Consider the following 27,745-nt stretch of genomic DNA (forward strand, 5'->3'; position numbering starts at 1 on the left):
CTAAAGATTTAAAAGGAGGCCATGGTTTCTTATAAAGAAATTAATTAGCCAATAGATAATCTCCTAAAGGAAGCAGAAGGCTGCTGCCAGGCAGAACCCTGTAGCCTGCTGTTACAGAGGATTAGGCACCGGTAGGTTAACAACCATCTCCATAGAAACTAGCTTGTATTTCTCTGTCCTCAGAGTCCTGTGGTTCGTGGTCTAGGCTTCTGTATGTATAATTAAAAAAACAACAACAACAACAAGAAACCAGCATATATGACACGGAATAGTAATCTTTTCTTGGTGAGAACAAAGCTTACCTAGTATCTAAAAATGCCAGCTCCCATTTACTGAAACAAGCCATTGCCTTATGCAAGGCACAGAGGAAAACTAAAAGCTGATGTGTCATTTTTTGAGTGGCAATACAGCCTAGTCCCTTCTGTTTCATTTTACAAAATTCGTGACTTTGAAGGAAACATTTTCATCAAGGCCTCTGCTTTTCATAAAGGTCATGAAAATCAGCTAGCCCATGTCCATGAGGAAGGTTCCATCTTGTAGATGTTAATGTTTTCTCAAAACCAGCAGCTTGCTGGGAAGTGGAGAGCTGTCATTTCTTAGGATGGTTCTTCCTCTCCACCCACAGGACAGAAGCAGCCTCCTGCAGGGTGAAAGGCAGTCCCGGGAGTGTGCTTTTCTCCTTCCCTAAGTGACACTTGCTTTCCAGGGAAAGCTTGTGGAAGTTAAGTGTGGATCTGAAGCCATTCCCTGGGCTGGTTTTCTTTCTTTTGGCCCAAGAGCAGGCTGTTTGTTGGTTTCATTCACGTTAGCTCTCCCGGAAGCTACAGAGACCTACAGAGCATAAGAATGGCCTTGATGTGTGTGAAAATGACTAAACATGCACCACAGACCCCAGATTAGAGACCAATGCTTCTGACACTGTGAATTAGGTAGTGCCTGAAGGAAGTCTTTCCCAGGGAGAAAGGAGCATCCTTCTCCATAATGTGCACACTTAATCCAAGCCTCAGTTTCCACTGAGGAGGGAGATAGTACCCGCACTTCCCTGAGTCACGCTGAGGATTAGACAGGATAGTGCTTGAATGAGCCTGGCCCAACCGTGATGCGTGGCAAGCTCTTAGTGTACAAGAGAATGTATTCACACGAACTCTTTGTCCCTTAGTGAAAGCCTAGAGACAGGAGACGGGAGCCAGGGCTGGGGACTGCTCTTGGGAGATTTCTGTTTTTCTTACAAATCCAGTCTACACTTTAACCAGTGCCATGGTTCCAGCCCATGGCATGATGGCAGGCCTGTGAGCTTCCTGAGGCTTCCTAGGGACGGCTTGTTTTGCTGTACCGCCCCATCCTTCTTCCTGCTCCTCTCTGTTCTGTCTGTCATCCCTTGTCTCCCTGTCATGGAGCCCAAGACCATTCCACAGCTTCTGTGTCCAAGCTCCTCCATGGTGTCCGTGTGGACACATACATACTGCACACATACCCTACCCAATCTGTTTTCATTCTCTCCCTCAAACCTTCACAGTACTGCTCCAAAGTGAGCAAAGGTAAGGAAACCAAGACACTGTGACACCAAGAAGTTCTTTGTGACTACCCAGTTGTTGAAATACATAGACAGCTAGGGCTGGATGAGCAAAGATACAGTGTGGATTCTAATCCAGACACCCCAGGACTTGACAATGTTAAGGGAGAAGCGGCAACTCATGATACATCTTTTATTGATTTTAACTGCCCCCTCGTTGCTGGGGAACCAAAGAAAATGAGTGTGTGCTGATTGGCAGAGACCCATGAGCTGTTTTGCTGTTTCAAGTCCAAGCAGCCAACTGTTAACAGGAAGAGATGCAAGACCAGAAGCTAGCCACCATGAGATCCAACAGACTCGTGTTTTATCATTATTTCATTTATACTGCAGCCACTGTGCATAAGTTCACTAGTGTCCTGATGGTGAAATTGTAAGTGCAAACTATCTGATATTAGTACGTATGCTAATCTCATCAGTATATATAATACAATCAATTTGATGATATATAATGTAGAATGTCCTTTATGATAAATGTCATATATAATATATAACACCGGTTTGATGTCAGTATACTTGCAGTAAATTTGAGTAAGGACTAAAATGCAGAAGACAGAAATGCCCAAGCTCAACTTGGATGTTTATGGGTGTGTGACTATTTAGCACAGGTATATCTGCAAACAAATCACTGTAGAATCTCTGAACACTTTTAAAATTGGAACATTTAAAAATTAGTCTTCCAATTTAAAATGAACTAACCCCCAAACACCAACGATAGCTAGCTGACAAATGAAAATAGCAAAGACATTACCAAGTGGCTGGGAGACTATAGCCTATAATGGGTATTTTAGATCTATAAATTGTTTATTACCAGTTTAGTACAAAACAAACTAATCACACCCCACACACACGCCTACTTCAAACATCAAAACATGGTACAGAGAAACACACAGTTGTAATTAAAATAAAAGTTCCTAGGGAAGTGTGTCTGAATGCTTTAAAAAAAAAAAAAAAACACTATTAAAGGATGATAGAATAAAATACACTACAATTAACCTATGTTCTCTAAGGAAAAGATCCCAATTCCAAAACATGCATTTATCTTTGTGCCATGGAAATAAAGTTATATATATATGGTTCTTTGACCAAAATGTTCCTCCTGAAGAAAATGAAAGTGCTGAATGTGTTTTGAGGAAAAAGAAATGTTATCACCCTGCTATAAGTCTGCTGGTCCTTGGACTGGGTGGAGACTCACAAATGGGGTAGAATAATGCTTTGTGTATGCTGCTTGCGTCTGGAATTCAGGTGGGATGTAACATTCTGGCAGACTTCTTCAAGTCCCTCACATACAATCCCTGTGACTGTTCTCGAGATATTTGTGGGGGTTTGTTTTGTTTTTGTTTTTCCTTATGGGCAAACTCAGCTCAGCATAATCTCAGTCTACCAGGACACCGAACAAAGAGTTATGTTCTGTTTTAAATGAGCAGGCACCACAGATCCTTAAGGCACAGAGATGCTGACGAGAATCGTGAGCTCTCAGCACTCATTCATCATTGGGAGAGTGCTGGGAATAAAAAACTATCAGGCTCTAAAAGCAGGTAGTGAATGGTTCTGCATGGTATGTGTTCCATGAGCAGCTTTGTCATGTATGACTGAGGGCACCAGGGGCATTTGGAACAGCCCACCTCATTGTTATGTGCTATGCTGCAGAGAACGGAGTGTCTGCCTCAGCACATTACATACCACTTGTATCTCCATTTATTGTCACAACCAGAAGTACACACACACACACACACACACACACACACACACACAATTCCAAATGCCTTCTGGTATCACTGCCAGTGGGTCAAGTTCAGGGTGTGGAGCAAAGATTCAACCTATTAGAAATTGCCATAATTATTTATTTGAGATTACTTAAATGAGGAGGGAGGGAAAGAGGAGAGATCGAAATTCAAGAATGTAACCACAAGCATCCCATGCTATGTGATGGCTGCCAAATGATGCACACTTGGTGGCTACACAATTGTCTCCCAGGACAGTTTGCTAGTCCAAAGACAGTCACTCTAGCATTTGTCCAGCTTTTGACCATCTCCCCAACTGACTCCCAGAAAAGGTTCTGAGGTCTTTTGGATTTTCCCCCAAACAATTAAAATTGGACTCTAATTCCCTCTGCCCTACAGACTCCTGGGAGAGATGCCCAGCACTGCCCAGCACATCTCCGTGGTAGTCTTTAGGGCTCAGGGCTGCCGGGGCTCTACAGAGCTCTAGTTTGTCACCAAGGACCAGGCTGACAAGAGAGCAGGGATGCGGTGTATAGAATAATCACTTTGGGTTTGGGTTTGGTTGGTTTGGATTGGGTTTCTGTTTCTTTTGTTAGTGTTGTACTGAGGATTGAATTTAGGGCTTGGCATGCTAGGAAAACACTGTACTGCTAAGATACTTCCTGTCTTAGTCAGGGTTTCTATTGCTGTGAAAAGACACCATGACCATGGCATTAAAACATTTAATTGGGGGGCTCACTTACAGTTTCAGAAGTTCAGTCCATTTTCATCATAGTGGGGAGCATGGCGGTGTGCAGGCAGACATGGTACTGGAGAGGTAGCTGAGAGTCCTACATCTTACAGGTAACAGGAAGTGGACTGAGACACTGGGCAGTATTCCAAGCATAGGAAACCCCAAAGCCCATCCCCACAGTAACACACTTCCTCCAACAAAGCCATACCCACTCCAACAAAGGCACACCTCCTAATAGTTCCACTCCCTGGGAGATTATGGGGGCCAATTACGTTCCAACTACCACACATCCCATCCTGTATTTTAACAACAAAAAAGGCATGTTTTTTTCCCCCACTTGTTTTCAAGAGGTAGGTGTAATTTGAAACTTCGTCTGCATGATCTCAGCAGAATGTCCCTTTCTTTTTAGGGCCACTTCAGAGATTAGCAAGTTTGTCTTCGTTTCTTCTCTCTTAAAATAAATGCTGTCCAATTTGAGTTGTGCGTAAATGAAAGAGCACATTGGCCAAGTGTCGACTGTGTGTTGGTGCTTCTCTGTAGACATGCTAAGCATCTGATGGAGTGTACTCTTAAGCCCACCGTATTCACGAGCTGCAGCACCATTCCTCAGCCATGCTTTTCCGTGTAAACTGCTTCCAACTCATGTGGGAAGTTAGTGAGGTGCTGCTTCTATACACTAACAAGAAATGATCTGAAGGGAAAATGCTTGCACGTATAATAATAGCACCAAAAAGAATATTTAGAAATTAACCAAAGAGATAAAACATATGATGAAAACTGACAAACATTGCTGAAAAAATTAAAGAACACACCAAGAAATGAAGATGCCCCAGAGCCATGGATTGAAGATGAACCACCAACATGTCAAAACTGCTCCAAAGAATTTTACGTAACAACACCTATCAAAATTCCAACCCTAGGATAATATTTAATTGAGGCTGGCTTACAATTTGAGAGGCTTAGTCCATTATGATGGCAGGAAGCATGGCGGCACACAGGCAGACCTGGTGCTGAAGAGGTGGCTGAGAGTTCTACATCTGGATCATCAGGCAGCAGGAAGAGAGAGAGAGAGACTCTAGGCCTGGCTTGAGCATTTGAAACCCCGAAGCCCACCCCCAGTGACACACGTCCTCCAAGGCCTAATCCCTGTCAAATAGCACCACTCTCCAAGGAGCAACCACTCAAATCTATGAGCCTACGGGGGCCACTCTTTTTCAAACCACCACAGGTCAAAACTGGAACTGTGATGGAGGGGCTGGGGAAAGGGGAGCCCATGTTGTTCAGAGGAGTTTCAGATCAAAAGTATTCTGGAAATGGCTCATGCGATGGCCTCATACAGTGAAAAATGTCCCTCACACTACTGAAATACATGCTTAAAAATGACTTAAGACCATGAATTATATGCTGTGAATTTTGTAGCAAAGGGATAAATATTAATTAGTGATGCAGAAGTCTCCTTTCAAATAGGTGTGTTTTGAATAAGTATTCACAGAATACACACACACACACACACACACACACACACACACACACACACACACACACACTAGTACAAAAGCTTAGAAGGCAGGCTAATTGTTTTAAACCTGCCACACTGAAACAGGAGACTGGTCCATCTCTTCTTTCTCCCACATTGCTTCAGGCTTGTTTGTTTGTTTTTTGTTTGGACTTGGTTTTGGTCTTTTTTTGTAGTACTTGGCTTTATAGGGTTCAGAGGTTCTCGACCTTCCTAATGCTGTGACCCTTTAGTACAGTTCTTCGTGTTGTGGTGACCCCCAACCATAAAATTATTTTGTTGCTACTTCATAACTGTAATCTTGCTACTGTTATGAATCACAATGTAAATATCTGAAATGCAGGATATCTGATATGTGATCCCAAAAAGGTCATGACCCACAGGTTGAGGACTGCTGGTTTAGATAAACTTAAATAAGCCAGAAATAGAGACATATCACGCCATGCTTCTGAAGCAGCTGGAAGGCACAGCTGCATATGTTTTCTTCCACATTATTTCCAAAGCCACGTGCTTTGGGGATGCGGTGAGTTTACCGCTGAGAGGCTTAAGTTTTCCTTTACTGACCTTCAAATTCTGCATAAGTCTCAATATGAGCAAAGATCCTTCAGGGACGTGAGCTTCAGAAAACCAGGGCCTAATTCTTTCCTTCCTTCCTTGCTTCCTTCCTTGCTTCCTTCTTTCCGCCTGCCTGCCTTCCTTCCTTTCTTTCCTTTCTTCCTTCCTTCCTTCCTTCCTTTCTTTCTTTCTTTCTTTCTTTCTTTCTTTTTCTTCCTTCCTAGGACTTCCTTTCTTAATTCTAAAATTTTCATACATTATATTTTGATGTTCCCCTCCCCCAATTCCTCCTGGATCCTTCCCACCTCCCTACCTACTCAACTTATGTTCTCCCCACCCCGCCCTCTTTTTTTTTCAGTTGTTTGAGACAGGGTTTCCTCTGTGAAATAACTCATCCTGGCCTTGAACTCACAGAGGTCCACCACTCTGCTTCCTGAGTGCTGGGATTAAAGGCATGTGCCACCACTGCCCAGCCTTTTTCTTCTCTTTTTAAAAAAACAAAACAAAATAAGAAACACACACACACACACACACACACACACACACACACTCATGCACGCACGCAAGCACGCACGCATGCACGCAATAACAGAAGTCGAAATAAACAAGTGAAAGGCCAACAAATAAAAATAATAATAAAATATAAAAAAAGCCCAAACAAGGTAAAATGAGACAAAATGTTTACAATTGTACCGTATCGCTTGCTTTGTGTTAGACAGCTACTCTTGTGGATGGGGTGGGACCTGCCCTGATGTGTAGTTGATATACCCTGTGCAGCGCCATTGGAGAACGCTGGTATTTGCTGTGCCCGTGGGTATCAGTTAGAGATAGCCTCTCGGTTGGGGCTTGGAGCCCATGTTCACTTCCTCCCCTCAGTGCTGGGACCCTGCCTGGATTGAGCCTGTGCAGGCAGGTCTTGTGCATGCTGCCACAGCCTCTGCTAGTTCATCTCTTCATCAGTACTGTTGTGTCCGGAGGACACTGTTGCCTTGAGCCTACAGCTCTTACAGTCTTTCCATCTCCTCGTTCACAGAGATCCCTGAGGGGAAGACTTGAATGTGAGCACCCCATTTAGGACCGAGACTCCAAAGTCGCTTACTCTCTGCCCATGTCCAGTTGTGAGTGAGACACTGATCTGTGAGAATAGCAGGATGTCATTAGGAGTCATTGCACTGCTCTGTTCCTTCAGCAGAGTAGCAGAATGAGGGTTTCCTCTGGGCTCATGACTTCTCTAGTCTCAGGTTCTTGGCCACTTTAACAGTGTTGGTTATGGGTTCCATCTCATGGAGTGGGCCTTAAATCCATCAGAAAGTAATTGGTTATCCCCAACTTCCCTGAAGTTGGTCAGGTTCCAGTTCCTAGAACCTGTAAATGCACAGCAAAGGGGACTCAGGTTGCAGATGGAATTAAGGCTGTTGTTCAGCTGACATAAAGTGGGGAAGAGCATCTGAGGTGACCTGGGAAGTCACAATGGAGCACAAGGATCCTGGCAGAGATAAGCGGAACAGGAGTTAGAGTAGAAAGATATGACCTCAGAAAGCCAAGCAGTGATAGGAGGACTCGCTCACCTTCTCCAGCCATGAAGAATGCCCTGGAAGCCATGAACAAATGGAAATGGGTTCTTTCTTGGACCATCACCCTCCAGAAGGAGCCCTGCCCATCATCTCTACACCTGGACTTTAGCCTCATGAGACCCATTCCATATTTCTGATATCCAGAGCTGCAAGGTAATTTTCTGCTGTTTCAGGAGCTAAGTGTGCAAGGTACACTACTTCAGCAACAAGTCTGCACACTTTAAATGCGTCCCCTCCAGAGCACGGAAAGACACCAGGACTCCCCTAGAATCCAAAAGAAAAGACTGGAGCATTCAATCGGTAAACAGCTAGTTGGGGGTGGCCATCACCAGGCAAACTCTTACTAACTACAGGGCTGTGAGCAAGATGCCCCTTGTTTCTCTCTCACATAAAAGGTGGCTGGTCCACAGCTGGCAGGATATCTCTACACTGCCATCAAGAATGCAGATTATGGACCTGGAGAGACAGCAACTAAGAGCACTTGCTGTTCTTCCAGAGGACCTGAGTTCAGTTCCCAGCAACCACAGTGCGGCTCACAACTGTCTGTAACTTCAGTTCTAGGGCATCTATTGCACGCTTCAGATTTCCACACATACGTGCATGCACACACACACACATACACACACACACACACACACACACAGAGGGGGGGGAGAGAAATAATTTTTAAATGAATCTTTATTTTTAAAAAGGGAAAAAAAAAATGAAAATTCTCCCTACTCATCCTGGAATGTTTTGGATGGCCAGAAACAGGGAAATTGACAGTGAGGCTAACTCCTTCCCTCAAGGACATCACTCATTGACCAAAACTTAGATAATCATTTCTAGCTGCAAGGGAGGCTGGAAAACAGATCACTCAGCAGATAATACTCAGCTATGCTTCAGGGTTCCTGCAGTCTCTGTGAAACAGGTGAGAATGTGGGCTTGGGAAACAGCCAAGATGGTGAAGTGCTCTCCAAGCAAGTATGAGGTCCCAAGTTTCATCGCCCAGAACCTACGTAAAAATATGGGCACAGGGGTATGCATCTATAATCCTAGGACTGGGAAGGCAAAAACAGGAGAATCCATAGGGCTGACTGGCCAGCCAGCCTAGAAGAATCAGTGATCTCTGTATTCGGTGAGAGTCTCAAAAAATAAGGTAAAGAGCAGTTGACATTGACCTCTGGCTTACACACTCACTCACCCATACAGGTAACCCACATATACACTTAAGAAAAGAAACAAAAAGAAAAAAATCCCATTACTAATGAAGAAGAGAGCAAAAGGTGTTAGGAGGCAAATTATGGTCTGTGCTTCTGGTTTTTATGATTTAGTTTCAATTCAAGGCAGGAGAGTAGTTGGCCAGGCTTCCAAATCTGTTTTGGGCCCAGAGAAGGTTCAGTCATTCTATGATTATCTGCATTCTAATGTGATGAATGAATTGTAGTTGGGCAGAAACATTAGCTTCACAGACCAGTGTCCAGGGACTTAGAGATCATGGCTGTTTATATCTCAGGCTGACTGAGAAGTCAATACTTCATCTTGGCTTTGTAGAGTTTTGCTAGGCTGCTAAATGTTTATTGGGTTTTGGAAATATAATATTCCTGTGCAATGACTATGATTAAATCATAGCCTTTACATTTATTTTGTGTGTGCGTACATAGAGGGCACACATCTGGAGGTCTGAGAACAGCTGGCTGGAATAATTTCTTCCACTGTGTGGGCCTTCAGGGGATTGAACCCAGGTGTTTACACATTGAACCATCGCTCCAAGCCACATTCTTCTTCTTCTCCTCCTCCTCCTCCTCCTCCTCCCCCCCTCCTCCTCCTCCTCCTCCTCCCCCTCCTCCTCCTCCTCCTCCTCCTCCTCCTCCTCCCTCCTCCTCCTCCTCCCTCCTCCTCCTCCTCCCCTCCTCCTCCTCCTCCTCCTCCCCCTCCTCCTCCCTCCCTCCTCCTCCTCCTCCCCTCCTCCCCCCTCCTCCCCTCCTCCTCCTCCTCCTCCCCCCTCCTCCTCCTCCTCCTCCCCCCCTCCTCCTCCTCCTCCCCCCTCCTCCTCCCCCCCCCTCCTCCCCCCCTCCTCCTCCTCCTCCCCCCCCTCCTCCTCCTCTTCTTTTTAGCATAAATTTCTCCCTTTCCTTATCTTCAAGTATCTGAAGATACAGTTTGGAGTTCCTCATTGCTGCAGACATTGCTTCAATTCCCCCCCCCCCCCCACCCCCCACCACCACCACTGTGTTTTCTCCAGATCCTTTGAAACAAAGTTGCGGAGAAACAGTTAATTGCCTTCCCGTTTACATGGCAAAGGTCAGGCAGCTTGGTTTTTTTTCAGCATGCCCTCTAAGTTAACTTCTTCTCGGAAGGAAGGCACGAGAGAATTATACATAACGTCTTCTTTTATCTTGAAGAATTATGTATGAAAAATTACTGAACAAATAATTTAGAAACCTTTTTCTTAAGACTAAAGAGATCACTTATAGTCTGCTTTTTTTTGGTAATTAATTAAAACAACAACAACAAAACAATTTTATTTTAGTGGTAGGTAAACTTGTCTATGACATATTATGGGTTATCCTTCATACCTTGGGTTTCCTATGTGCCCTAGTGCTTTTTTGAGATGAAGAACCTGGTCCTGCTCCATCACTACATTAAAAAAAAAAAAAAAAAATTCCCAAAGAGAGCCAGAGTTATGATGTTTAATATAATGGATCCAAAACAAGATTGGACCAGTGCTGATTGGTGCCATGTGTCAGGTTTCATTTCCTGGGTCTGGCATTCTAGTTAAATTTAAACCCTAGGCCATTGCTATTCTGTTCCGGGGGCTGCTTTAAATGATAGCAAGGCCCGATCAAGATTTGGGGGAGGACAGTGAACACGAAACAGAATGCTTTTTGAAAGGACGGTAATAATAAAGTATGATGATATGATGGGTCAAGAAAGGACTAGAAGAGAACTAAGATTAGGATAGGTTTGGAAGGGTGTGGGAAGCATGCCACATGACGACGGGGCCCAGGAGTTCCTGCAGAGACAATGTCTCATGAGCTACACAGGCCGAGAACGTCCCTTTCGAAGCACAAGTGCACAGAAGAGGAAGTCTTTTGTGCTTAGTTTAGAAAAACTCTAGTAAACCAATTAACGTCCTTAGCAATTTAGATGTGGTTCTGCCTTCCCTCGACGCTGTGGCTGTGTTCCTGAAGGGAAAAACAACTGTGAGCAGCAACTGTGAACTCAGCCCCGTTCAGAGCTGGGAGGATGGCTCTTCGCAACGTGCAATTAAGTGGCATAAAATAGCCCCCCCCCATCCGCCACCACCCCTGGCTCCCCAGTGTAGTGGCCCTGTGGTAAGCAGTCCGAGGTGGTCACAGCTATGCAGCAGGGTGGAGCTTGAGTCCATCAGAATATTGGAAATAGTGTTGAGATCCTAAGGAGCGTTGAATTTTCCCCCATCCCTCAGCCTCATCTTCTAAGGACATTTCACCCAACCCCCGACAACAGAGCACCCACAACCCACAGCAGCCACAGCAGCCACACAGTGGTGGTGTGCACCAGTGCCCTACCACTTCGAGAGCATTTTATAAGTTGTCAATTTAGTATCATATATATGTATATATGTATATATCAGTGCATTTTACTCTGCCTAACTAAGTGAACATTCCCCTTCGGGGCAGGGCAGAAATGGGAAATCAAATCCTCCTAGTTATACATAATGGTGACTGGGTAGATGGCTGGGCAACTGGTCTGGGTTACTATCACTGGTCTGAGATCCGCCAGGTGTGAAGCCTGCATGTCCCGCAGCTTGTGAACTCTCTGATGCAGTATTCCTCTGTGTTTTCTAGAGTGTCTGAAAACCCTGTCCAGCTCTCCAATGGCCAGCAACAACACCGCCAGCATAGCACAAGCCAGGAAGCTGGTAGAGCAGCTGAAGATGGAGGCCAACATCGACAGGATAAAGGTGAGGGTGACGTCATCTGCAGCTCTGCAGCCTTTGACGGGTTTTCCATAGAGGTCGATAGTATCAGGAAGGATAGGAGCTGGGTCTCACACCGTTGTTCATACTCATCTCCCTGGGATATCTCTGCCTCCCCAGGGTTTCCCCAACGTAAAATGACAGCATGCACTGAAACAGGTCCCTGTGTTGAATCCGAAACAAATACCCCAGCAAAAGCAAAGCAGGCTGGGCTGAGCTCCAGCCAAGGAAACGAGTGAGCACTTGAGACATCCAACCTGACCCAGTCAAAACATCTTCCTCATTCTGGGTTCTAACTTTTTCTGTCCCATTCACTGGCTAAGACTAAGTGCCTATTTTACAAGTCTACTCTGTTCATTCATTCACCACTGAAAAATCTTTCATCTTTATTTTACAGGATTTTCTTTCTTCAAAGCACAAGAGTCACAATTGAGACCTAAGTAGATGGCTCAGGGGGTGAAGTGCTTCTGTACAAGCATGGGGGCTGGAGTTTGGATTTCTAGCATACCTCACAAAAAGTCAAGTTTGGGGGCCTGCAAGATGGATCAGTGGTAAAGCTGCTAGCTACCAAACTCGATAAACTGAGTTCAATCTCCAGAACCCACTTAGTAGAGAATTGACTCCCTCTGCCCTCTACAGGTGCACTGTGATACACACACACACACACACACACACACACACACACAGCACACAACGGGGGCAAAGTAAATAAATGTAAAAAGAAAAAAAAGCCAGATGTGTTAATGCACAGAAACAGGAAGATCTCAGGGACTTCCTAGCCCAACAGTTAATAGAAACAGCGAACTCTAGGTTCCGTGAGAGACCCTGTCTCAAAAGCTAAGGTGGGCAGTGATGGAGGAGGATGTCTGGCATTCACCCCTGTTCTCCACATGCACACAAAGTCACACTTGGTCTCAAAAAAAAAAAAAAAAAAAAAAAAAAAAAAAAAAAAAACAGCATAGCAGTTTAACAAAGGTTAGTAATCTACTTTTTCTTCCATGCCCCAGACTTGTTGAGCTTGTTGAGGCTGACTTAGATGCAAGGTTTTTGTTCAAACCATTTATTTAGCATATTTTGAATGTGAAGTTAACCCCACTATGTCATTATGAGTAGACAGCTATTATAGGATGGATTACCAGTAAGGTAAAATTTTATCAGTCATCAATTTTACTTTCTCAAAAGCATTTTAGGAAACAGAACTCAGAAACATATCTCATTGTACTCAAAGAAAAATAGAACATTATTCCAAATGTCTTTTTTCATTTTTTTTTATTATTAAGAGATTTTCTATTCATTTTACATACCAACTATAGATTTCCCTTTCCTCTCTCATCCCACCCCCAGCCTTCCCACTCAACCCACCCCCCATCCCCACCTCCTCCAAGGCAAGGTCTCCCATTCAGTTGAGGCAATGTCTTTTTTTAAAACTACAGTATTTTTCTACTTTTTTCCCCTCTACCTTAAAAAGTCTGGATTGTTCGGCAGATGCATTGGGGTATGCAGTAAGCAATAAAATGTGTTGTGGCTCAGGACTGAATTCCAGCCCATGCTCTGTTTTTATGAATAAAGTATTATTGGAACACATGTATACTCATCCATTTATAGTTTGTGTGTGGCTTCACACTCCAACCACCGAACAGAAGTGTTATTCAGGGATCATACAGTCCATAAGACTCCAAATAATGACTTTCTGTCCCTTTATGAAACAAGTTCCCTGGCTCCTGGTTTAGAACAATTGTTCTCAGCCCATCTGTGTATTCACGTCACCCAAAGGGTTCTATAAACAGACCAATTCCCAAACCACACTAAAAGAAAAACCAATTAAATTAGGATCTCTTGGGTTTAGGATTCAGGCATCAGTATTTTTTTTAATCTTCAGCTAATTCCAATATATAGCCACAGTTAAGAACTGCCCCCTCAAGGCAAGTGGTTAGAAGCGTCTCACCACTATTTGCTCAGTCCTGGATAGTGAAGGGAGAGCTCACCCACCTCCATAAAGAAGCTGGGCTGGGCGGACATAGTTGGACATTTTCCCATCCACTAGAAGCCTCCTTTGTAAGCTCAGACTCCTGGGGGTGGGCCATACCATAGCCAGATCCTGCTTTGTCTTCTCTGGCACTCATCCTTCCCTCTCATGAATGAGATGGGGGCTCCTTCCTGTGTGCTTTCTTCCTCTGCCACTTTCTGGCTTCTCCTCCTTCATTGCTCTTCTTCTTCATCCCCCTACTGGAAAAGTACAAAGAGACTGCCAGGCATTTAACTATTAGGAGAAGAGAGGTGGCCCAAAGACTGCTGTATCCTTCCCTTTATGGGGGACAGGGGCTCCACCCATGCCCCTCCTGAGAAAGAGTGGTTTTGCCATCTCTGCTGTGGTTGGCATTTTCTGCCACTCCTCAGAATCCCCAGACACTGGTCCTGAAGGGGAGTGTGATGTCCAGATGGGTGATAAAAATGACAACAAGAGAGGGTGCTGAAATGACCTCTTCAGCCAAGCCATCCTTCCGGAACCCTTGACTACAATGGTTCCTGCCTGGTCCCTGCAGTCTGCTCAAACCCACATCCACCAGGCTGACAGGTACCTGTCACAGAGCTACCAAAGAAAACACTCCAGAGGAAAATGTCATCATGTTCCTCTCCCACTGAAAACTGGACTGTACCACCCCATCCTTTGTACAATGAATCTCAGACTCTTTAATGGAAACCACAGAGCTCCCCTGTGCATCTCTTCAGCTTTATTCCCCTTTCTCTTACCCACACTGGTCATGTCAACCATTTTTGATTCCCTCAAAAGGAACCTCAAAGCTTTGAATGTCCTATATCTTCCCCTTCCCCTTTTTGCTTTATTCATGGGGAAATGGCACTGATTCCCTGAAGAGTCAGACCATATCATTAGGTTCTCGGTAAAGGTCTCCAGGACCCTCCCTGTGAGGCTGGAGTTTTCATCTCTCCATATTTGTCTATTTGTCTAATGAATATTTTATTGAGATTTTCTATGTTGTCAGTACTTATTAGGTTCTAGAGGTAGAAATGAACAGATATGGGTCTTACCCTCGATAATGTACCACATGGTGAGGGGTTACAAAAGGTCTGAACAAGATCTACTATCAGAATAAGCAAATACATCAGGGAAGCGTAATTACCAAAGGTGTCAAAGCCAACTCCTGATTGCCCTTTGAAGAGGCATAAATAAATAGCAGAGAGCGAGAGAGCGAGAGAGAGAGAGAGAGAGAGCGCCTAACAAACCATGCACAGAGCGGCCACTTTGCAGGCGATCTTCACAGTTGCATCTCTGACTTCTTCTTGATGTCATCAGACCTCCTGTTGATGGAAACCCAGCAGCAGCCTGTACCAGGGCATTTGTTCTGCACCACACAGCCAGGCAGGCGTGCTGTGGTGACAGATTATTTTTAGTTTCCCTGTTGGGTAACACTGTGACTACATTGACAAGGTTGTCAGCTAGCTGGTTATCTGCTTTCAGGGGTCCTTCAAGGGCTTCAAGATTTCTAGCTTCCCTATTTACTTTCTATGCATGAGCCTATCGGGGGAGGGGCTTTTTGAAAGATGCCAGGCTTGTGATTTTCCAGTGACAGCAGTAACCTCAGTGTGTGATCGCTGTATGCACATCTGGAAGAACCAGCTGTAGCTGAGTTGACATGAGAAGGAACCTGAACTAGAGTACAGCTGCCGCTGGACTTTCTAAAGGTCTCACAAGCACCTTATCCCCGGGCGGCCTCCAGAGTGACCCAGCCTGCTCCACTGGACCTCAATAACATGTTTTTGTTTTGAAACTTTTTTTGTTTTGTTTTCTATCCTTTGTATCACAAGTCCCAAAGGATTCGGACTAACACAACCCTTCTCTGTTCAGAAGTCCCAGGCATATAGCAATGATGCCTCTGGCCTTTCTCTATTTCTTTGTTAGCATTTCCTTCAAGGATCGGAAGTAAAAACAAGGGAATCAGAGTGGAGGAGTATGGAGGGGCTGTGAACAGTGATGCTTGGATCACTAACGCAGGACATAGACAAACACTAGTAGGGGAATAAGGGAGTGCAGGAGGAGGGAACATGTGCTGAAGTAGAGGACAGCGGGGTTCAGGAACTATTTATTATCACCATATTAGGACTCTCCAGGTATCAAATAGAAACCGGAAGCGATCTAGCTTAGGCAGAAAGAGAGGATTAATTATAGACAGCATGAAGTGTCTTAGAATCCAGGATAGAAATGCAGCGGTGTCAGCCAGAGAAGGGACAGCTAGAAGCCACTGGGAACTGTGAGTGCTCCATCATGAGCCACTGCTTCTCCTACCATCTGTGTTTCTGGGAAGAGTGGGTTTCTCAGCTGACCGGTGCTTATGACAGACACAAGATGGCCACCCACCGCTTCAGGGTAATGGAGACTCGACCATGTCTTTTCAGTTTCACATCCATAATCTAACATCTCTGTTTGGCAAGAGCAAGATACCTCTAGCTTTAGTCTACTGCTATCAAAATCAAACTGCAGTACCAAAAAATGGTTCCTAGAAATTAACCCATCCATATGGGTAAGAAAGGAACTGGGACTGGTGTAAGCTAGGGTGATATATTTGACAGAGACTACTCTTTCTTTACTTTATTAAGAAATTTTCTACTCACTCTACATACCACCTACAGATCCCATCTCCTCCCTCCTCCCACAACCCAGCCCTCCCTCCCAAGCCACCCCAACCCCCAAATCAAGGTCTCCCATGGGGAGTCAGCAGAGCCAGGCACACTGAGACCAGGCAGGTCCAAGCCCCTCCCCACTGCACCAAGGCTGAGCAAGGCGGCAAGGCAGCACACCACCAGCACTGGTCTCCCACAAGCCTGCCCATGCACCAGGGATCAATCCTGATCCCCCTTTCTGGGTGTCCTCCAGACAGTTCGAGCCAAACAACCATCTTCCATATCCAGAGGGGCTAGTCCAGTCCCATGGGGGCTCCACAGCCACTAGTCTACAGGTCACGGGCCGCCAATAGGGTGGCCGGGTGGTCATCTCTGCATGTCCTCCCATCATGATCTCGACGTTCCTGGCCTACAGAATCCCTCCTCTCTCTCATTGATTGGATTCCCGGAGCTCAGCCTGGTGCCTGGCTATAGATCTCTGCATCTGCCTCCATCTTTCGCTGGACAAAGGCTCTATGATGGACGTTAGGGTATTCACTAGACCGGCCACCAGAGGAGACCAGTCCAGGCACCCTATAGACCACTGCCAGCACTTTCAGGTGGGGTTAACCTTGTGGATTCCTGAGAGCCTCCCCAGTACCCTGCCTCTTCCTATTCCCATGATGTCCTCATCTATCATGGTATCTTCCTCCCTGCCCTCCCACTCTGTCCCTGTGCCAGCTTGACCCTTCCATTTCCCTATGTTCTCATCCCCCACTTCTCGCCCTCTGCCATCCCTCCCACCCAGTCCACTCATGTAGATCTCATCCACTTCTCCTTCACAGGATCATCCATGTGTCCCTCCTAGGGTCTTTTCCTGTTAGCTAGCCTCTCTGGAGTTGTGGGTTGCAGTCTGGCCATCCCTTCCCTCATATCTAGTATCCACTTATGAGTGAGTACATACTATGTTTGTCCTTCTGAGTCTGGGTTACCTCACTCAGGATGATATTTTCTAGTTCCATCCATTTGCCTGCAAATATCATGATGTCATTGTTTTTCTCTGCTGAGTAGTACTCCATTGTGTATATGTGCCACATTTTCTTTATCCATTCTTCAGTTGAGGGGCATCTAGGTTGTTTTCAGGTTCTTGCTATTACAAATAATGCTGATATGAACATAGTTGAGCATGTGTCCTTGTGGTATGATTGAGCATTCCTTGGGTATATGCCCAAGAGTGGTATAGCTGGGCTTGAGGAAGACTTATTCCCAATTTTCTAAGGAGGCGCCGTATTGATTTCCAAAGTGGCTGTACAAGTTTGCACTCCCACCAACAGTGGAGGAGTGTTCCCCTTGCTCCACATCCTCTCCAACATAAGCTGTCTTCTGTGTTTTTTATCATAGCCATTGTGACAGGTGTAAGATGATATCTCAGAGTTGTTTTGATTTGCATTTCCCTGGTGACTAAGGATATTGAGCAATTCCTTAAATGTCTTTCAGCCTTTGAGATTCTTCTCTTGAGAATTCTCTGATAAGCAACAGAGACTGCTCTTAATCATTATGAAAAATAATCTAGAGGTAAGGGGGGGGGAGAGTCCAAGGCCAGAAGCATGAAGGAAATGGTTGTTTCTTACCTGATTAGTCTCATAAATTGATCTCACATAAATTTTTCAAGCTTACTCATTTATTCCAAATATTTCCAATATTCCCTTTCAACCAATTCTCCTTACTGCTCTAACAATGTGTTGGTAATTCCTGCATACCTGGTTATTCTGGGTTCCTCCCTGGGGACCCCCTACCCAAAACCCCTCTTTGCCTGTGCAAATCATATTCTTTCACTGAATATCAGCTCAGATCCTCACCTGTTCATGAATCTTTTTCTATTCCTACCAAATTTGCTAATTTACTTTTATTAGATAAACTTTTCCAAACAGACTGCATGGTTTTTAAAGTCAAAGGCAGTGTTGTGTTCCCTGTGATTCTTTGAAGAGTCTAGCATGAATGTAATTAGATAAACAAAGCTGCAGCAATTAGAGAGATTCAGAGGCTGAATGAAAGGGGCAGGATAGGTGGTTTTAAAGTCAAACTGTTGCGTGTTACAGTCTGAGTGTAAGTCAACTCTATGTGCAGTGCATCTTTATAAACAATTCACAACTAAAAAGCCAGGCTCATTTTAACAATTGAAAAAAAATACATAAATTAGTGCATCAAGTCTGGGCATTTCTATTGAGTAAATCATCTTTCTGATGATTGACTCATAGTGCATAGGAACTGAAATTCAGAGAATGATGTACTGGGAGACAAAGTGGTTTACACCAGGACCAGGTTTGGTGGTGTGCACCTGTAATCCCACCTGAGAGACGGACACAGGGGGATTGCTGCAAGTTCAAGAACAGCCTGAGCTGCATAGCAAGACTCTGGGAGAAGGGGAATGAGAGTGAGCGAACGAGAGAGAGAGAGAGAGAGAGAGACAGAGAGAGAGAGAGAGAGAGTTAAACATCATGCTTGATGCTAGAAAAAGGACACATAGCCTTGGTTTGGGCCTTTGTAAATATTTTTCCAGCATTTGAGTTGAAAGCTTTAATATCACTTCCTCAAAGTGATAGGTTTAATTTTATTAGGAAGAGTAGGCTATAATCCTCCTTATAGGTCAATTGAGAACATCTCCGTGGGTGATAAAATCAGTAAAGCATACAAAGAACTTACAGATAATCAAGTACGGTCAGTCTCAATTCATTGCAGTAGCTGGAGATGAAGCAAATGCTTTTCAATTAAATTCTGCTCTGTATTGATATGAGTGTGGAGCTTCAGTTTCTTGAGGGCTGATACAATTTTTAACAACTCAGTAGCTGTTTTTCCATCACAAAGTGTATACTTAGCCTTATGCATTGTACATAGCCACCGGGGAAACATTATATACTAAGTACTCTGAATTAAAAAAACCCAAAGCGTTCCTAAATCCAAAACTTTGTAAGCATCAAGACAGTGACAGTGTCACCAGGGGAAAACTTCAAATGACCTCATTTGACAGGTCACAGTAAAAACATAAGCTCACTCATAATATGTGCATTACTTCCAGGCCATATGCATGAGACATATGAAGTATAAATGAATTTTGTGTTTTGACTTATGAGTTAGCCACAAGAAGTCTCATCATATATATAATATAATATAACATAACATAGCATAACGTAATACAATACAATACAATATAATATAGCTTCATTTTTTTATTTAAAAACTTTCAAAACACAATGGTACAAGCATTTGAGATCCTCATTTGTACTATAAAACCTTAGACGTTTCAAATCCCTGGGAAATTAAGTTCTTGAAGTAGCCTAGTTTTCAGGGAAAATGGAGTCTCCCTTCCTAAAAAAAAAAAAAAAAAAAAAAAAAGCTGTTTAGCCAAGCTGGTGGAGTAAGCATGTAATGCCAGCTACACCAGAGACAGCCCTGGATAACAGCATTAGTGAGGGTGAACCAACTGAGAAAGCAACTTCCTGATTGACACCCTTCAATGCACAGGCAGCTTCCCATGGGCAGAGGCAATGGCAGTCTATCAGGGGCTTGTTTCTTTGCCTGATGGCTTGCATGCATTCTGTGACATCAATTTGAAGATGGAGTTCAATTTCAGGATGCAATGAAAATGGAACTGTATCTTTTCATTCCATTTAAGTTTGGCGGGAGGTCTGGTTTTTATCTCTGTAGAAAGCTGCCTCTTCCGCAGCTTCTCCGAGACATCAAGGCATCTGTGTGCCTGGAATAGGTTCTTGTGATTTCAGAGCTTATGGTCCTAGTCTGATGGCCTTTACTGGGGCTGTCCAGAGTCCCCCTCTCCTTGCTCCCTGGTTTGAGCTTGGCGAGGTTACCGCATAGCTGAATTTCAGAACTGTCAGTCTGGGAAAATAAATGCTATTGTCAGAAGTAAACTCTTGGGCTACAGACATCTCAGTTATGGACAAGTCACAGGTACAGTTCCGAGAGCTTGTATTTTCCTACCGTTTGGAATAAGCTAAGGTGCGGGCCCACCGCCTTCAAACGCTTTAATGTCTATTTTGCACAACTAAGGATGCTCTTCTCTGTGATCGTAATGTGATCGTCAGAGTCAATATTGATACACAGTTCAACTCTAATCCTGAGACCCCCATCTAAATATTGAAAATTGCCCTTAATAATACCTTTTTTTGTTTTGTTTTGTTTTTTTGTTTTTCGAGACAGGGTTTCTCTGTGTAGCTTTGCACCGTCTTCCTGGAACTCACTTGGTAGCCCAGGCTGGCCTCGAACTCACAGAGATCCGCCTGGCTCTGCCTCCCGAGTGCTGGGATTAAAGGCTTGCGCCACCACCGCCCGGCCAGATAATACCTTCTTTAGAGAAAGGACTTGACTGAAAATCCTGCCTTGCACTTAGCTGCCCTGTATGACACATCTCCTCTCATGACCTTGACACGTTTTAACATTGTGGGCCATTTGTTTTCTGCAAGGTCACTCAGTTTGGGCTTGTCTGACTTTTCTTTCCTTTCGCCACGTGGGCCCTGGGGACCTGACTCAGGTTGCGAGGCGTGGCAGCAAGGACATTTACCCACCAAACCCTTTTGCCATCCCCCAATCTGATATTTCTCTCTTAATAAATTCTAGTTAGAAAACTTTGGCCATATGGAGGTTTACTTTGTTGTGTCCCCTTCTGCGCAAGTGGGACTTGGTCTTGAGTTGTCACGTACTAGTGACGTTAACTGTGATGATTGACTGAGGCACCTTCCAGGTTTATCTGTGAAAAGTAATTCTTTTTTCCCTTTGTACTTCATCAATATTTGGGAACCCTGAGTAGCTCTAGATATGGAATACTTTTACTCCTCTAAAGCATTCTATTATTTTTAAAACGTATTTAATTATGTTGCTATGAGCTCAGGGTGTCCCCTTTAGATCAATGGTTTACAATTGTTATTACATTTTTTATCATTTTATTTTATATGTGCAGCTGTTTTGCCTGCATGTGTGTCTGTGCACTGTGTGTGTGCCTGGCTCTCCAGGAGGCCAGAAGAGGGCACCAGACTCTCTGTAAGCAGCCATGTGGATGCTGAGAGTTGAACCCAGGTCTGCTGGAAGAGCGGCCATGCTTTTACCCACACAGACCACTCTCCAGCCCCTTTAATCTGTTATTTTTACATTGGAGAACACCTTCGGTAGTTATCTGAGCCTCTCTCATGTGTGAGCACTGAGGACACAGTGATGAATAGACAGATAAGGTTCCTGCCCTCCTACCAAAGAGGGCTTGAAAAGTTAGAAAATACTAAGCAACCAATGAGCAAGCTCAGAAGGATAATCATGCCGGCGAGGGGTGTGGCTTCTGTGAGAGAGAAGAGGTCCACTTGGACAGAGAAGGTTAAAGAGGGTCAGGTTGGATGAGGTGTTCAGTGAGCACTCTCTCGGGAGCCATATTTCTGTTGATTCCTGGCTGAAAAACATGGAGCACACGGCGGAGGATGTGAAGGAAGACTGTTTTTCAGGATCAGATATACAAAGCTACAAGGCAGAAAGGACTACAGAGCTTTCAAAATTAAAGGAGAAAAGTACTGAGGCATGAAACTGGAGAGGAGTGTGTCCCAAGTATTCAGATCCCACGGGCCAGTGTGTGATGCTTTTGTTTCTACACAGTATAGTGGGAAACAACTCACGATTTCAAATGGGGACTTACACAAGGCAATCTGGATTCTTAAACTGCCTCTGCAGCCATAGTGTGATGACACCACTTGTGACACTTTGAAAAGCAAAGAAGTCATTCAGCTTCCTAAACAGTGTGGTGCCCTTAACCTAACTACTGTCTGCTGAAGTTCATGGTTCCCTTCTCAGAACAATGCTTTTAAATTACCAAGGAAACTGATTATGTTGAAATATAGTGTATCGGAATATTTCCGTAAAGTAATTTAGATAATAGCATACTTCGAAAAATATGTTCAAGACCTATATATAATATATATGGTTATAGATATGTCCCATTACTATACAGTCTAATGCCATGCCTGTAGCCATAAAGTGGGATAAACAGGAATACAATGCTGAGCTATGAAGATGACTGTAATATGACGGAAAATACCTGATTCTGTTGACTGACTGACTCACCTGCAGAGCTCATGCTAGTATCTGTGTTTATAATGAAAGGAGATGACAAATTTCCATTTGAAGTTAGAAAAAAATAAAGGAATAATTTTTATCATCAATGTTCACAGACCACTCTTTAAATTCTGTCCCAGGTCCATTGGGGAACCCAATGAATGACTTTTTGTATAAGTGGTTATTTCAGTTGTCACAGAGAAGATGGAGCTTCCAGCTCTGGAGATGACAGACAGCAAGGGGTCTAAACGTAGGACATTTTTGGAGAACGAATCAACGGGACAGAAAAGGTAGAGACTATTCTAAATTCCTGAGAAAAATCTCCGTGGAACACCTGCACCTTTGACTACGAAGGTGTTAGAGAGGATGAGATCCAGGCAGAACTTCGCATGGTTTACACCAAGGTAAGGGACACATGTGACAGTCTAGGTAGAGTTTGGATCAGGAACATGAACACTCGCCATTGGCTGTTCCTGAGCTGAGACCCAAGCCAAGCGCTTACTCAGGGAAGCCTAGAATCCACACACCCACATCGGGGACAGTACTGGATATGACGGCACACATCTCTAATGCCAGTGTCTAAGAAATTGAGACAGGAGGATTCCAAATTGTACACCAGCCTGAGCTGTGGAGCAAGGGGCAGGGCAGCAGGATAGGGTCCTGTCCCCAAAGCAAACAACAGGAAGAGCAAAGCCTGAGGATATCAATCACCTACAGACACACACACACACGCTACTGCTCTACAGCTTAAATATGACCCTTGGTGGAAAGTGGGTTACACAGTGTTGACACATAGCAAAGGCCACAAACATTAACAATTATTCTAGTTATAAACAAGATTCTGATGTGGTGATGGATTATCATCCACAGGAGACTGCAATCTAATTGAGGAAACAAAATATATTTTGAAAAGGAAATCATTCAGAATCATTTGTTAAAATACAAACTATGAGCAACTCCGTGTTATTAATTTTTCCCACTCTAGTATCTTCTGGGTCATTAAAAAAGCGCTTTGGGGACTAGAGAGATGACTTGGTGGCTGAGAGCACAGGCTGCTCTTCCAGAAAACCTGGTTTAGTCCCCAGCACCCACTTGGCAGCTCACAACATCCTATAACTCCGGTCCCCGAGGATCCAATGTCCTCTTCTGGCCTCCTGGAGCACTGCACACACAAGGTACACAGGCACACATGCAAGCAGACACTGATACACATACACTGATTCTGAAGTATTTCAGAAACTGTGCCACATGTTTGTATGTGAGCATCGTGGGTGTGTGCGTATGGATGGTACCTGATCTCTTCCTAACAAATGTGATTTCAGTATTGCTGTTTTGCAGTGTCTGCTGCTTAGCAGATAAGCTCCTGTTTAATGGCAACTGCTCAAATAAGAAAAAAAAAAAAAGTCATTAACCCCCTCCCCCCAAATGGCTGCAATTCCTTCTCAAAGTCTGGTGCTTGTCCTCGTTTCAGGGAGTAAGCCTACAGCGGGCCATTCCCTTTCATTTTGCCATCAGCGAGGTTAGTGAAGGTGTGTGAAGAACAACAGTTTCCACCTTTGGGACTAGCCGGGGATTTGAGTGGTTTGCACGCAGATGGCTACAGCTTAATAGAAAGACAACAGTGTGAGTTCTTCTTCCTACCATGTCATTTGCTGCCTGGGGATGACCACACTCAGGAAATCTGCTGATCCTCCGGGTTCCATCTGTAGATGGCAGATACTGATTTTTACTTAAGCACTGTCATGAAGATAGGAAGAAAAAGATGATGGAACAAAATGGGGCCACAATGAAAATATTTCACAAGTACCATAATGTCTATTAAAGAGATAGGTTTTTGGAACAAATATACTATACCACATAATTCCCCCCTTAAATTCGTGTCCACCTAAAATCTTAGAATGTGACTTCATTTGGTAACGGGGTGTTTGTAGGTGTGATTGGGTTAACGGGAGGTCATACTAAGTAGGGTAGACAATAACACAATACTGGTGGGATTTGAACAGCAGAGAGAATGCCATGTAGACAGGGGTCAGCACCGGAGTGAGTGCTCTGTGTACAAACCAGGGAACCCTAACAATCACCACAACCCGCTAAGAGTGGCATGGAGCAGATTCTCCCTCAGAGGGTTGGGAACCACCCCTGCTGACACCTTAATTTCAAACATCAAATTTCTAACACAGTGAGAGAATGTACTACTACTGCTTGAAGCCATCTGGTTTGTAATGCTAGTCAAGGCGGCCATGGGAAATGTACATATGTATCAGTGTTTATATCCGAACCAAGGTAAGCTGGGCTTCCTGGCAGTAACCATGGGTCCTCCTCCCCTAGTCTCTGGACTTCCATCACAGGTGTACTTCCTACTCCTACTACAGAGCAAGAGAAATTTTAACTTGATGTCAAGAGCAAAGTAGGTTTGTGATTACAGAGTGACTATGAGATCTTTCCTAATCAGATCAGCTGCCTCCCCACATGTTGTCACTGTCATCGGGAACATTGGCCTAGGGAGCAGTGTCCGTCTGGAATATTGCATCCTTCTGGTCTGCGGCAAAGAGAATAGAGAAAGGAAAAAAAAAACAACAAGCATTTATTGTTTGAGAATATGACATTGATTTCCATAGCCAACCTGTTAATCATAAGATCGGTGCACCTATAAGTGATGGGAGTCTAATCCACTTGGACAAAGACCAAAGCAAGGGTGTGGCCATTGATCCATGCATGGGAACGTGTGACTGGATGGAGGGAGGTCTTACTATAACATCATGTGGATATTATAACGTCATGTGGATAGGGTGGTAGAGGAAAGAGTGCCTGGCAAGACACGCATGGATTCTTCTTCTTCTTCTTCTTCTTCTTCTTCTTCTTCTTCTTCTTCTTCTTCTTCTTCTTCTTCTTCTTCTTCTTCTTCTTCTTCTTCTTCTTCTTCTTCTTCTTCTTCTTCTTCTTCTTCTTCTTCTTCTTCTTCTTCAAGATTTATTTATTCATTATGTATACAGCATGTATACCTGCAGGCCAGGAGAGGGCACCAGATCACAGACACTTGTGAGCCACCATATGGTCACTGGGAATTGAACTCAGGACCTCTGGAAGTGCAGTCAGTGCTCTTAACCTCTGAGCCATCTCTCCAGCCCAATGCATGGATTCTTCTACCCCAAAACGATTACTATCAATTCTTCTCACATTGCATGGGCCAGAACAAATTGCTTGCGGTATAGGCATGTCAGACAGCACTGTGTGGATCTGTGGGCCCCTACCTGCAGTGAGGAGCATGGTGTAGTTTTAGCAATAGTATAATCTGCCCAAGTCTTAGGGAAGATTATACTTGCAGTAGTCACTGTGGGAGACTTTCATACCCTACAGTGGTAGTGGTTTCATGAGCAACTGTCTTTGGGAGTGACCTTCAGCACCAGTGTATTGTGTCATATAGGAAAGCAATGACCGACTTTATGTTTCTGATTCCAAATGGCATTCTTCTAGGGCATCACCTAAATCATCCCCAGATGTCAGCTGATCTCTCAACATTAAAGTTAGCTCCCCAAGTAACAAAAATGTGGAACAGCCACAAAGGAAAGTACTGGCAACACCTCACAAGGAGCTGGGATGTACAGCCCACCAGCTCCAAAAGCAGGGCAGCACCTCTACTGGGGACCACACATATTAATACTATAATGTATATATTCTGTGCTACATGATATCAGCGTGAGCTGGGATGTGCAGCCCACCAGCTCCAAAAGCAGGGCAGCACCTCTACGGGGACCACACATAGTGATGCTATAATGTATATATTCTGTGCTACATGATATCATCGTGTGTGTGTGTGTGCGTGTGTGCGTGTGTGTGTGTGTGTGTGTGTGCGCGTGCGTGCGTGTGTGTGTGTGTGCATGCGTGTGTGTGTGTGTGTGTGTGTGTGTGTGTGTGTGTGTGTGTGTGTGTGTGTGTGTACTTGAAGCTATGCCCCCTGGGTAGGAAAGGAATACCAGCCTGGCTTTGGCATTCCTAGCAGAATTCCAAAAGCGAGGTCATAGCTATCGATATGTAGATATATAGATATCTTATATATGTTATCTATAAATATACGTTATCTACAGGTATATAATAACAGTGGCTGTCCTGTGTGAAAACCTTCCTGTATGTGAGGTCCTGGAAGTTTTTCCTGGGTTAGCTCACTTGGATCGTCCTTGCCACCAGGTGCAGCAACTGAGGTATCAGGGCACAGAAATGGAAGAACAGGGTTGGTCTTTGCATGACCTTGATGTTGAGTGCTTCTGTTGTCTGAGGCCCTAAGTCTGAGGCCCTTCTGTTTGAGGCTCCTATAACACTAGATCCCCACCTGCTGGCAACAGTCCGTCCACTCAGCTTTGTTGACACCTTGTCTGCAGATCAGGGAGCTGAGTTTCTTCTGCAGGTGGAGAGTCTCCTTTCGTTCTTTGGTTAGCTGCATGAGCCCCAGTGTGGTGGCGCCTAAAACTGAGGCTTGAACGACGCACCGAGGATGTTTGGGTCCATGCTTGTGTAACCTTTCAGACGGTTCTGCCTTCCCCTGCAGGTGTCCAAAGCTGCTGCGGACTTGATGGCCTACTGTGAGGCACATGCCAAGGAAGACCCCCTGCTGACCCCAGTCCCGGCCTCAGAAAATCCCTTTCGGGAGAAGAAGTTCTTTTGCGCAATCCTTTAAGTCTCTGAGAGGAGGCTGAAGAGCACCGGGGCTCCTGGGACATTGGTGTAGAGTTCCTAACAAAGTGGGCGCCTTTCTCGTCCACAGCATTTAAAAAGAGGAAGGAGAACCATCCTGGACACTCCGGGCTGTGCATGTTTAACGAACTGTCCCCTTATGAAAATGGAAGCTGATTCCACGTCCCAACTTTAGAGATCTGACCCGGCAGACCTGCCTGCAGGAGGAGAATGTATAAAAAAACAAAATCGGTGTCACTTCTTTCTGCTATCCCTCTAAAACCTTACATTTCTGCTTCATATTTAAAAACAAAATAAACATTAAAGCCGGTGTCCTGAGCTGAGATATGGCTGACCTTCTGGGAATGAGAATTGTCTTTCAAATACCCTCTGTTAAGCTGTCATCCCATGTAGCCACAGTTCTGTTGAATGACATCCATGTTTAGTCCCTCGTGCCTTTTTCTTTCCCTTCCCTTTCTCTTTCTTTCTGTACCTCTCCCTGTTAGTGTACTGTGGAGATGAGGCTGGGTTTGTGTGTTACCCTGAACGCTAAGGATGAGGGAATAACTGAGACACTTAGAAAGATGTTCCCTGTGGTATGTCTTCACAAGAATAAAAAGAAAGAAAGAACACACACACACACACACACACACACACACACACACTCACACACACTCACACACACTCACACACACTCACACACACTCACACACACTCACACAATGCCGGCAATCTGTGTT

The 27,745-nt window shown here is 44.5% G+C and overlaps 1 protein-coding gene across 3 annotated transcripts in view; it reads left to right on the forward strand.

The window, feature by feature from the left end:
- Gng2 (G protein subunit gamma 2) overlaps positions 1-27,349 on the forward strand; it is a 100,402-nt gene extending 73,053 nt beyond the window's left edge. For all 3 annotated transcript variants that reach the window (XM_036199132.1, XM_036199131.1, XM_036199134.1), the window contains 2 exons: positions 11,485-11,600; positions 26,881-27,349. In XM_036199132.1, the coding sequence (XP_036055025.1) occupies positions 11,514-11,600; positions 26,881-27,009 (216 nt within the window). In that variant the 5' untranslated portion in view covers positions 11,485-11,513 and the 3' untranslated portion in view covers positions 27,010-27,349. The remainder of the gene's footprint in view (positions 1-11,484; positions 11,601-26,880) is intronic.
- The last annotated feature ends 396 nt before the right edge of the window (positions 27,350-27,745 follow it).

This window comes from Onychomys torridus, chromosome 9, assembly GCF_903995425.1.
Source record: "Onychomys torridus chromosome 9, mOncTor1.1, whole genome shotgun sequence".
NCBI classification, from domain to species: domain Eukaryota; kingdom Metazoa; phylum Chordata; class Mammalia; order Rodentia; family Cricetidae; genus Onychomys; species Onychomys torridus.